This window comes from Pseudophryne corroboree, chromosome 4 (genome assembly GCF_028390025.1).
Source record: "Pseudophryne corroboree isolate aPseCor3 chromosome 4, aPseCor3.hap2, whole genome shotgun sequence".
Classification (NCBI taxonomy): Eukaryota; Metazoa; Chordata; class Amphibia; order Anura; family Myobatrachidae; genus Pseudophryne; species Pseudophryne corroboree.
Genome location: NC_086447.1, coordinates 800053554 through 800066062, shown reverse-complemented (window position 1 = coordinate 800066062; position 12509 = coordinate 800053554). Strand labels below are relative to the sequence as shown.

At 45.1% G+C, this 12509-nt stretch overlaps 1 protein-coding gene across 1 annotated transcript in view; it reads right to left on the bottom strand.

The window, feature by feature from the left end:
• PRKCE (protein kinase C epsilon) overlaps positions 1-12509 on the bottom strand; it is a 707603-nt gene that overhangs the window by 403505 nt on the left and 291589 nt on the right. Inside the window, exon 2 of the mRNA XM_063918382.1 lies at positions 4715-4778. Within this exon, the coding sequence (XP_063774452.1) occupies positions 4715-4778 (64 nt within the window). The remainder of the gene's footprint in view (positions 1-4714; positions 4779-12509) is intronic.

The following is a 12509-nucleotide window of genomic DNA, read 5'->3' as shown; positions in this document are numbered from 1 at the left end:
CATAAATGAAAACAATACAATAAATCAAATAAAGAAACAATTATATGTAGCAATGTATGATAAATAAGTGTCATAAGCTTCATCAATCAAGAAGGAGCTGGGGCGGGAGGTAGCTGTAGGACAAAGTTTGGAGGGCCGCATCTGGTCTTAGTGCCGACTGGTGTCCATCACTACAGCTACCAAAGAGTTGCCATGGACAACCAACATTATGGAGATTCAAGTATCCCATCCACACTGAAAGTGGGAGCTGCTCCCTCCACAACGTCATTCACCAGACATTGGACATTATAAACTGCAACCATCAGTGGATATTTACGCAAACAGTTCAGCTCTGGTGTAGTTTGGGGGTGTGGTTCATCAAATCGACAGTGTCTAGGTCGACAATGTTTAGGTCGACCACTATAGGTCGATATGGATGGAAGGTCGACAGGGTTTCTAGGTCGACATGTGCTAGGTCGACAGGTCTAAAGGTCGACATGAGAATTTTATTTTATTTTTTGTGTCGTTTTCTTCGTAGAGTGACCGGGATCCCAAATTAGTGCACCGCTTCGCTCGCCATGCTTCGGGCATGGTGCCTTCGCTCTGCTACCGCTTCGCTCGGCACACTTTACCGTTCCAATCGTAGTCCACGTGGATCGTTAAGTATGAAAAAATTCAAAAAAAGAAATAAAATGTGAAAAACTCATGTCGACCTTTAGACCTGTCGACCTAGCACATGTCGACCTAGAAACCCTGTCGACCTTCCATCCATGTCGACCTAGTGACTGTCGACCTAAACATTGTCGACCTAGACACTGTCGATCTTCAGACCGGATCCCGTAGTTTGGTATAGACGTTGACATGTAGGGCAGCAAGTTGGTGGTTCTTGGCAGACGTTAGGGAGCTGGGCCTCGCATTAAAAGGTCACATGCTATAATAAACAAATTTCAGCACTCTGATATACTCAGCATGGATAAAGATAACTAAAGGGTCAGAAACTAGAGCCTGACATAAAATGCCCGTTGATACACTGAACCGTGTACCTATCAACAATTTGACTGGATCTCGTAGGGTGGATTAATTCAGGTTATATAAGTGAGAGAGTACATTTAGGTCTAAAAAAGGACACAAGTTTTCAAAAAGTTTTTAAAGGTTTGAAAGCTTTGGAAGAGTCTGATTGGGCATGACAGGGAATTTCATAAGTGGGTTTGGAATTTTAGATGAACTGAAATGGAAATAAATTTGTGACGGGAAAGCCGGATAGGAAGTTGCAGTAGTCAAGGAGAGAAAATATATATATATATATATATATATATATTTTTTTCAAAAATTCTAAAGCCACCGCATCTCATCCATCCTAGAAGGGGGTGGAGGGCGACCACGAGCTATTAGTCCATCCCCAGTTTTCCACCACCTACAATCTGGTTCAGCGGAATCACTATTGAAGCTGACCACTGCCAAGCACCCAGAGACAGGCTGGAGCTTTTGTATCCAATTCCCTCCTATGCTCTGTGTACCGAATTCAGACCTGATCGCAGCAGCAACTGTGTTAGCAGATGGGCAAAACCATGTGCACTGCAGGGGGGGCAGATATAACATGTGCAGAGAGAGTTAGATTTGGGTGGGGTGCGTTCAAAGTGAAATCTAATTGCAGTGTAAAAATAAAGCAGCCAGTATTTACCCTGCACAGAAATAAAATAACCCACCCAAATCTAACACTCTCTGCACGTTATATTTGCCCCCCCCCCCCCCCCCCCAACCATGCAGTGCACATGGTTTTGTCCATCTGCTATCTAATTTGCTGCTTCGATCAGGTCTGAATTAGGCCCTATGTGCGTACAGTATGTGATATTACTTGTAAATGGTAGTAGGTGCCAACAAAGGCTGGTCATTACTTAGTCGACCACACAAGTTTACCTACAGAAAAACAGATGAGAGACGTGTTGTATTCTCTTTTACATTATACTGGAAACTTTGTGGGGATAGGCGGGTAACTCACTGTGGGCGACTTGCATCGCCTGGGTTTAAACAAGCAAATGAAATAATGTAGCGTTTCTATTATCCAATTTATCAGCTACTCTGAAGATTATTTTTTTGGGTAGGAGTCAGAAAATCTCAGCAAGTCGTTCATTCTAACTTGCAAGTTACTCCTATTAATAACTTTGAGGAACTAAAATTGGAGTTTGGCCAGGTTTTAGGGTTGTGCTTTTCTAAGACGGTTTCTACAAAGCCGCAGAGAGGCTTAGCACTGCTAGCGATGCCTAGAAACAGCCGGAATTATTCAGCACCATGGCATAAAGCTGCGAAAATGGGCAGCGAAGCAGACATCCATAAACACTGGCTGTCCCCATTAAGAAATGAGGCCCATTCAAGCAAGTGGAGATTACTTACTATTAACTGTTTGGTAACAACTTCACACAATATTAAACCAGGGGTATAAAAAAAAAGTCACACCAGAGTCTGGGAGAGCATTGCGAAGTACAGTACACCAGTTTAGGAAAGTCAGTGAGCTGGCACAAACATTCCCACAACAGATGGATGCCGTGAATCAACCAGATTACATAACAATTGTTTTCTCTTATTATGTGCTACACCACTCATATCCAAATCAGATACTGCAATAACAATCAAACACAAATATCTTACAAATAATTTGAGCCTGAAGGACAATGACGTGATAAGTTCCGGGAATCCCACGTTCTCAGGAGGAACCCCTAATGACCTGAGTTTCTTTGTTCTAAGGGAAAGATTTATCAAACCTTCTCGAGGCCAAGTGGAGGTAATGCTCATAGCAACCAACCAGATTTCAGCTATCATATATCTATTACCGTCTATAAAAGTATAGCTAGAATCTCATTGGTTGCTATGGCCAACACCTCAACTTGTCCACATTAGAAGGTTTGATACATCTTCCCTAAAGCTTGGTGCACACTATACAGGTGCATACACACTGGGCGTTTTTTCCTGTACCCAGTGATATTCATGGGGGTGGGGGAAGCACTTTCCACAGTAGGAGACTTCACTCAGCTGTTCAAACAGCGTGACGGACGGCGGCGGTTAGGGATGATGCGGGAGCGCACATCACCGCTCATCACCCAGCCATACACACAGGACGAGTTTGAGCTCAAAGTAGCTCAAAACACCAAAAGTGAGCTACTTTGAGCTCAAAATCGGCAAGTGTGTTTGGGCCTTAATATATATTGCATGCTATATCATTCCAAAGTGGGTCAGAACAATATATCATATACTTCATATAGTGTGTAAGCCAGATATGTTGTTTCTGGTTATAGTTCACTGAATCATCCGACTGGGATTATTTCACGGCTGGCGCGTTGTTGTCACTTGCAACATATAGTGATGCGTTCAGTATGATTTACTGACGGACACAATACCGACGGTCATAATCCCGATAGCCACTGACCTACAGTCAAAATACAGACACAGTCAACATACCGACATTCATTATGCCGACATGTTCAAAATGCCGGCACAGCCAGAATACCGTCATTTGAAATGCTGACATGTCGAAAAACCAACATGAGTTTTTCTGGGGGGTTTTATGTCAATGTCAACATGGAAAAACATGGACTCCGTCTAAGTGTCCAGCTGTGCTCACCATGCTTCGGGCACTATTATGTTCCCCCACCAGGTCCACTGGAATGGTAAAGTATGAACAAGTCTGTTTTGGGGCAAAAATTCCTTAAAAACGCATGTTGGCATTTCAAATGTCGTTAATCTATTTCGGCATTTTGAACATGTCTGCATAATGAACGTCGGTATTTTGACCGTGCTGGTGTTTTGACAACGGCTGTCTGAATTATGATCGTTGGTATTGTGTCCGTCGGTAAATCAACTGCTACCCGTAGTGATATGTCACACCATTGTACCGCGGATCATTTACTGTGTGCCGCAGATGCAACATATCACATGGGTTGTATGGCGTTACAAGGCTTCGTATAACAAGGAGGCTGAGGTCCAAAACTAAGTTGTAATGTAAAGACAAAGAAAAAAAAGCCACAATAAATCTTGTATCAACTTTAAGTAAGTACCAGTACCTTTCTGTATGGAAAAAAAAAAGAGCATTGAGTACGACTTTGACTAAGAAAGTAAACTTGGGTGTGAGGGTACTGTATATTTCAAAGAACCTGTTTAAGAAACAATTCTTCACTAAACAATTGGAATATGAGGTCTGGCGTCTATATCAAAACAACGGGATCGGTATATAATACCGCCACACAGGATGCCGAATGTCAGGATACAGACATCGGCATCCCGTTTGGCAGAATGCCGGCAGGGGGGGCGAGTGCTACAAAGCCCCTTGCAGGTTCGGTGGCTTCGCTCGCCACAGGTTCTATTCTCCCTCTATGGGTGTCGCGGACACCCATAGAGGGGGAACCACCTATGTCGCCGGTAATCCAGCGGCAGTATAGTACCCCCAGTCGGGATCCCGGCGCCGGTATTGAGACAGCCGGGATCCCGACGGGCGGTTTGTTAACTGCATACCAAAACAAAGCGGCTAAAGATCTGCTGCAAGTTCCCATGGAAAATCAAAAGTAGTTGAGAACGGAAATTAAAAGAAAGAAAAGTTGGCAACTTTGTGTGGGTGATCAAGCAAATAAAAAAGTATGTTGAGTTGGCCACACTGACTAATTACCAACCATAAGGACCTGTTTACGGTTTACCGAAGCTGTATCTTTCTTAGATAAATGACTGAATATAGAGGAAAGTTGCTTACCTTCACCGGAAGAGCCAGAAAGATCTATCACTACATACACTCTTCCTTCCGGTTCCAAGTCGATCTAAAAATGAGGAAAGAAACATATTTAGTTGTATGGACTAAGGAATAAATACTTAATAATAGACTATGAATCAGACTGATTATGTAAAACACACTGGGATTATATATTAACCCGGCGTCAGCCAGGTTGGGTCATTATGACCAGGCCAGTTTTCACTTCTAAGATCTTTTATTTCACATAAATAACTTTTTTTATGAGTCTTTTAACGAAAATATACCGATGGATTTACAAATCTTTGAAAAAAATAATGTGTGGTTAAATATTTCAGGGTAATTTTGACCCACCTGACTGCCGGTGTAACAATTTTCTACCGTACTGACGCTGGGTTAAAAATAACATGTATGCCTCAGTAATGTGTAATTTTACCATATAATTCACTTTCTTATGTTGCATGTCTAATGTTACTTCCTTTGTTTGTTATTCTTAGGGCATGTTCACACAAGAGGTCTCACATCAGGACACATACTGGCATTGGTCCTTTAAGTACTATGCCGTCCTGCTTATGTTGTCTACACAGACAGAGGGGAAAAATGTAGCTTGGAGCTAAAGAAACAATGATTGCGTCACCCTTTACAGGCCATAACTGACCACGAATATCACTGCTGCCTGTGCAGAGAATGGGGAGATCAGTAGGTCTCTATGCCATACTAGCAACCTGTCAGTTTTGTTTCCTTTAGTATGCAATTAGAGAAAAAACTCATGCGGATATACCTTAAGAAACCCATTCAAAATACAGGGTGAGATGTTCCAAACCTTCTGAAGTGGAGAAATTGTCCATAGCTTCTAAATATTTTTTTATCATGTACATTCAATAAAATGATAGCTATATTCTAGTTGCTAGTTGCTCCACCTGTCCTCTTTAGCAGCTTTGATACATCTCCCACATAGTGAGGCGGCCATTTTGAGCACTGAGCCAACATTACTTAGAATGCAGCCAATTGACCATCAAAAATCCAAAACGTCCCAACTGAATTCTGATCAGTTTAGCTGCTTGTTTTATTCCCACATCTGGAGCAAGTTTGTGACTACATGTAGGTTAATAATGGTAGCTCAGAAATTATTTTCTAGCACAATACTTGATCCTGCATTAGAAAACCCATTAAATATACTGTCGGAAACAATTTAAAAGCAGTTGTCAAAACAGTGGAACTACTGTAGAATCTGCTGGTAGCTGCATGACTGCTGTTTCCTTAATGTATTACTGTATATTTAGTAGTGGGGATTTTCTACATATTCAAGACATTCCTGCATTGAAGCAATAAACTACCACCACAGTTACTATTTTTAAGGTGAAATTTATTAGTGAAGAAAGGAAATGTTCAAGGTCATTTCACAAAGTAGTTCAGTTACAGTGGATGTAGCTTAGCTGATCTGATCTGAAGCAAAGTGTCATTATACCCCATAAGTAGACCCTGTCTGCCGAAAGAGCTTCATGGTGTATTTCCCAAATTTGGAGTGCCGGAAATCATGAAAGGAGGAATGGACACATCATGATGAGTGAGTTAACCCTTACCTCCCTCACATTTCCGCCTAACAACCATTCATTTGTATTCACCCCAGCAATTGGTGAAGATGAAGAACAGGGGGTATATTTACTAAAGTGTGGGTTTATTGATGTGGAGATGTTGCCCATAGCAACCAGACTCTACTTACCATTTATCTAGCACCTTCTAGAAGATAATACCTAGAGTGTCACTGATACCACCACTTCTTAAAACCTGCTCTTTGTGGGACAGGCGCCCCGACCAAACCCCCGTTTTCGTCACTTCGGGGGTCCGGGAGATGTGGGCTGCCCCCAGAGACTGCTGTGTCTGCAGTGCTGGCTTCTACACGGTGACAGGAGCTGGGTTGCTGCACATAATGTTACAGTGCCGCATCCGCCTCCTGTGACTGAGCGGGAGCCGGCAGGTGACACACCGGTACGGCCCAAACCCCCCCCCTAGTGACACTACTGACTTAATTAAATATACCCCCTGTAGTGAATAATAGGCCTTACACACTGGGCGATCTGACTGCAAGATATGAACGATCTCATTCATTAATGAACGAGATAACGTTCATATTGTGCAGTGTGGAGGCAACAGCGATGAACGATGCGCGTCCCCGCACTTGTTCATCGCTGGTGCCCCATCGGCTGTGCATGCAGGCCAATATGCACGATCTTGTCCATATTTGCCTACACTTAACTTCACTCCCCCCGTCATTGCCCCCCCGCCGCCGGTTCGCCCATCGGCTGTATCCGCCGTCGGGCAGCTCGGCGGCGGATCGTCAAATGTGTAGGGCCCTTTAGAGAGTTATCACAACTTTTTGATACATGGGACAGAGCTGTACCAAACAGGGCGGCTAAACAGAGCACACAAATCAGGAGGGTTGGGAGGAATGTCTTACAATGAACATCTCACATAGAAAGTAGGCTGTGAGTAGCAAGTAGCAAAACTAAACAAAATGTTAATTATACACAACTGAAGCCACAATATTTATTTGCGTGTGGCTCTTGGCAAAGTACACTTAACCGAACAGGAAAGCACTCAGTAGGTGCCAGGACAACCATCACACCAATATCATTGCAGCCAGGCTGTAGACTCATCCTGCATTCCTGTTTGGGAATGGCTAACCTGGAACCATAAACTCCAAATGCAACAACCAAGATAGAATGAAAAAAAAAAACGTAATTAATTTAATCTTCAAACACAGTAGAGAATTCACATAAGTGGCTGTATACTTTTCCACAATACAGGTCAACCTGTACTAACAATGCTGATTGCAAATAACAATATATTCAGAAAAAAAAAAACAATGTCCGTTTTGAGGAGTAAAATAAATAAATAGATAAATGCGGCTCATTTAATGTAAAAAAAAAAAATGTACATTTTATTAAAAAAATACTAGTGGCAGCAAATAAATAAATAAATAAATAAATAAGACTAAAAAATGGGCATCAATTTTCTCTATATTATTGTAAATTGGGCAGTATCTGAGCAAAAATACTGTGTAGTACGCTTAGCTAAAAGGAAAAAAATAAGATTTTAAACCTACCGGTAAATCTTTTTCTCGTAGTCCGTAGAGGATGCTGGGACTCCGTAAGGACCATGGGGATAGACGGGCTCCGCAGGAGACATGGGCACTTTAAGAGAGACTTTGGATCTGGGTGTGCACTGGCTCCTCCCTCTATGCCCCTCCTCCAGACCTCAGTTAGAGAAACTGTGCCCAGAGGAGACGGACAGTACGAGGAAAGGATTTTTGTTAATCCAAGGGCAAGATTCATACCAGCCACACCAATCACACCATATAACTTGTGATATACTAACCAGATAACAGTATGAAAACAACATAGCATCAGTCCAATACCGATGAAAACTATAACATAACCCTTATGTAAGCAAAACTATATACAAGTCTTGCAGAAGAAGTCCGCACTTGGGACGGGCGCCCAGCATCCTCTACGGACTACGAGAAAAAGATTTACCGGTAGGTTTAAAATCTTATTTTCTCTAACGTCCTAGAGCATGCTGGGACTCCGTAAGGACCATGGGGATTATACCAAAGCTCCCAAACGGGCGGGAGAGTGCGGATGACTCTGCAGCACCGATTGAGCAAACAGTAGTGCCGAGATCCCTCGGGCAGCCGCCCAAGACGAGCCTACCTTCCTAGTGGAATGGGCCTTAACCGATTTTGGTAACGGCAATACTGCCGTAGAATGCGCCTGCTGAATCCTGTTACAGATCCAGCGAGCAATAGTCTGCTTTGAAGCAGGGCCGCCGACCTTGTTGGCTGCATACAGGACAAACAGTGCTTCTGTTTTTCTGATCCTAGCCGTTCTGGCCACGTAAATTTTAAAGCCCTGACCACATCAAGGGACTCGGAATCCTCCAAGTCACGTGTAGCCACAGGCACGACAATAGGTTGGTTCATATGAAAGGATGAGACCACCTTAGGTAGGAATTGAGGACGGGTCCGCAATTCCGCTCTATCCATATGGAAAACCAGATAGGGGCTTTTATGTGATAAAGCCGCTAATTCCGAAACTCGCCTAGCCGAAGCCAAGGCTAACAACATGACCACCTTCCAAGTGAGATATTTCAACTCCACTGTTCTAAGTGGTTCAAACCAATGTGACTTAAGGAAACTTAACACCACGTTAAGGTCCCAAGGCGCCACCGGAGGTACAAAAGGAGGCTGAATATGCAGTACTCCCTTCACAAAAGTCTGTACTTCAGATAGAGAGGCCAATTCCTTTTGAAAGAAAATGGATAAGGCCGAAATCTGAACTTTAATGGAGCCTAATTTTAGGCCCAAATTCACTCCAGTTTGTAGGAAGTGAAGAAAACGGCCTAGATGGAATTCTTCCGTAGGAGCATTCCTGGCCTCACACCAAGAAACATATTTTCGCCATATTCGGTGATAATGTTTAGATGTCACGTCCTTCCTAGCCTTTTTTAGCGTAGGAATTACCTCATCCGGAATACCTAGGATCCGGCGTTCAACCGCCATGCCGTGAAACGCAGCCGCGGTAAGTCTTGGAACAGACAGGGACCCTGTTGCAACAGGTCCTGTCTTAGAGGAAGAGGCCACGGATCTTCTGTGAGCATTTCCTGCAGATCCGGATACCGGGTCCTTCGTGGCCAATCCGGAACAATGAGTATTGTTTTCACTCCTCTTTTTCTTATTATTCTCAACACCTTGGGTATGAGAGGAAGAGGAGGAAATACATAGACCGACTGGAACACCCACGGTCTCAATAGGGTGTCCACAGCTACCGCCTGAGGATCTCTTGACCTGGCGCAATACCTTTGTAGCTTTTTGTTGAGACGGGACGCCATCATGTCTATTTGGGGCAGTCCCCACCGACTTGCAATCTGTGCGAAGACTTCCTGATGAAGTCCCCACTCTCCCGGATGCAGGTCATGTCTGCTGAGGAAGTCTGCTTCCCAGTTGTCCACTCCCGGAATGAACACTGCTGACAGTGCGCTTACATGATTCTCCGCCCAGCGAAGAATTCTGGTGGCTTCCGCCATCGCCACTCTGCTCCTTGTGCCGCCCTGGCGGTTTACATTAGCTACTGTGGTGACGTTGTCTGACTGGATCAGAACTGGTCGGTCGCGAAGTAAGGTCTCCGCTTGACGTAGAGCGTTGTATACGGCCCTTAGTTCCAGGATGTTGATGTGAAGACAAGTCTCTTGACTTGACCAAAGGCCTTGGAAATTTCTTCCCTGTGTGACTGCTCCCCAACCTCGGAGGCTCGCGTCCGTGGTCACCAGGATCCAATCCTGAATGCCGAACCTGCTGCCCTCTAGAAGGTGAGCACTCTGCAGCCACCACAGGAGAGATACCCTGGCCCTGGGGGACAGGGTGGTCCGCTGACGCATTTGCAGATGTGAACCGGACCATTTGTCCAATAGGTCTCATTGGAAAGTCCTTGCATGGAACCTGCCGAAGGGAATGGCTTCGTACGTCGCCACCATTTTTCCCAGGACTTGAGTGCAATGATGTACTGACACTTGTTTTTGTTATGCACACCAGTGCCTGCAGGAAAGTACTGGTGTCAGAACTGTTATGCACTCCAGTGTCTGCAGGAATGTACTGGTGTTTGAACTGTTATGCAAAACAAATGGACTCACAGACAAACTGGGGAATATGACATAACGTACACAGAAGGTGATAGGGTAACAAAATACACACAAAGTGAACAGAGAAGCCCAGAGGCTAAGGAACTGGGTATCTCCCTTGTATTAGAACTGCTAAGATGGAAAAAGCAAGATGTTGTGTTTTAATACGTAGAGAACCCGAAATGCTGTTGCTAAGGGCAACAGCAAAACCCTAAAGGGTTACCAACGGGTGTGGCAGTAAACTCCTTGGTCAGAGATGGAATGATAGACACAAGGAGAGTCCCCACAATCCTAATTCTCACTTGCAGTGCACAGGTTTTAGTTTACTGCCACTAAACTGGCCCCTGACACCTAGCACAGTGAGACAGGATTAGACAGGCAAGTCTTAGAATACAGCCGCAAACTTGCTAAGTTCACAGAGTAGTAACAGAACCCCAGCAAGCTAAACGACTGACTCCAGTCTTACTGCTAGGTCTGGATTGGCAGAGTGTAATACCAAATCCCCAGGCCTATTTGCAGTAAGCAACAAACAAATACAAAGCTACACAGTACTGGCTAACTTTCATGAACTGACTAACCAACAAAGATTCAGCAGCATCTGCTTACCCTGAAAAGAGGCCTTATAAAGCAGGTGCTGTCCACGCCCCACTCAGACCTCACAGACTGTGAGCACAAAAACCAGCACCGGATCCCCTGCCGTGCACAGAGCCTATAACCACTGCACAGCAAAAGACCCGAACCGGAGTATCAGCTGCGCTCAGGTTACTCCACTAGCACTTGTCTCCCGGTTGCCATGACGACGTGGCAGCACAGGGCAGGAGACCCTAACAGTACCCCCCCTCTGACGAGGGGTCAAAGAACCCCTACCACCGGGTTTATCGGGGAACTGCGAGAAGAAAGAGCGTATCAGTCTGGGGGCATGAAGATCACAACTGCGCACCCACGACCGCTCCTCCGGGCCATACCCCTTCCAGTGCACCAAAAATGACAGCCGACCCCGAACCACCTTGGAGTCAAGAATCCTTTCAACAACAAACTCCCTCTGGCCACGTATCAGAAGAGGGGAAGGTCTTCCACTGGAAGAAGGATTACTAATCACCCGTTTTAAAAGGGAACAATGAAATGTTTTATTGATACCCAAAGAACGGGGCAGATCTAACTGAAATTCCACCGGATTGATAACCCTGGTGATCTTATAAGGGCCGATGAACCGGGGCCCTAACTTATGAGATGGCTGTCTCAACTTCAAATTCTTGGTAGACAACCAGACGAAGTCTCCTAATTTGAAGCTGCAGGGTCTTTTCCGCTTATCAAAAACCCTTTTGGTCACTAATGACACAGACACAAGGGCTTTCTTCACTTTCCGCCAAATACCTCTAAGGACCGAAACCACAGAGGAACCACCAGGCGTGGAGTCCAGGGGGTCAAAAGAATTGGCCTTAGGATGATGCCCATACACACAAAGGAAGGGAGAGATCCCTGTAGCAGAGTGAGCCGCGTTGTTATAGGCAAACTCCGCCATGGACAGATGAGCAACCCAGTCAGTCTGACACTTGGAGACATAACACCTGAGGAACTGCTCCAAGGACTGGTTCACCCTTTCAGTCTGCCCATTAGACTGCGGATGGTAGCCTGACGACAAGCTGACAGAAATCTGGAGATCGGAACAAAATGCCCTCCAGAATTTGGCCACAAACTGGGATCCGCGGTCAGAGACCACATCAAGTGGCAACCCGTGGAGACGCACAACATGCAGCATAAATAATTCAGACAGGCGTCTGGCTGATGGCAGCCCAACCAGTGGAACGAAGTGCGCCATCTTCGAAAACCTGTCAACGACAACCCAGATGGCTGTCATCCCCGAGGATTTGGGCAAGTCCACCACAAAATCCATTGAAATGTGGGTCCATGGCTTAGATGGGATAGAGAGTGGATGTAATGGGCCAACAGGAACCCCTCTAGGAGTCTTATTTCGGGCACAGATGTCACATGCCCGAACCCACTGATCCACATCCTTAGCCACCGAGGGCCACCACACCGCCCTAGATAGCAACTCCCGAGTTCTGGCAATACCCGGGTGACCTGCCGACTTCTTGGCATGGAATTCCAGGAACACTCGCTGTCT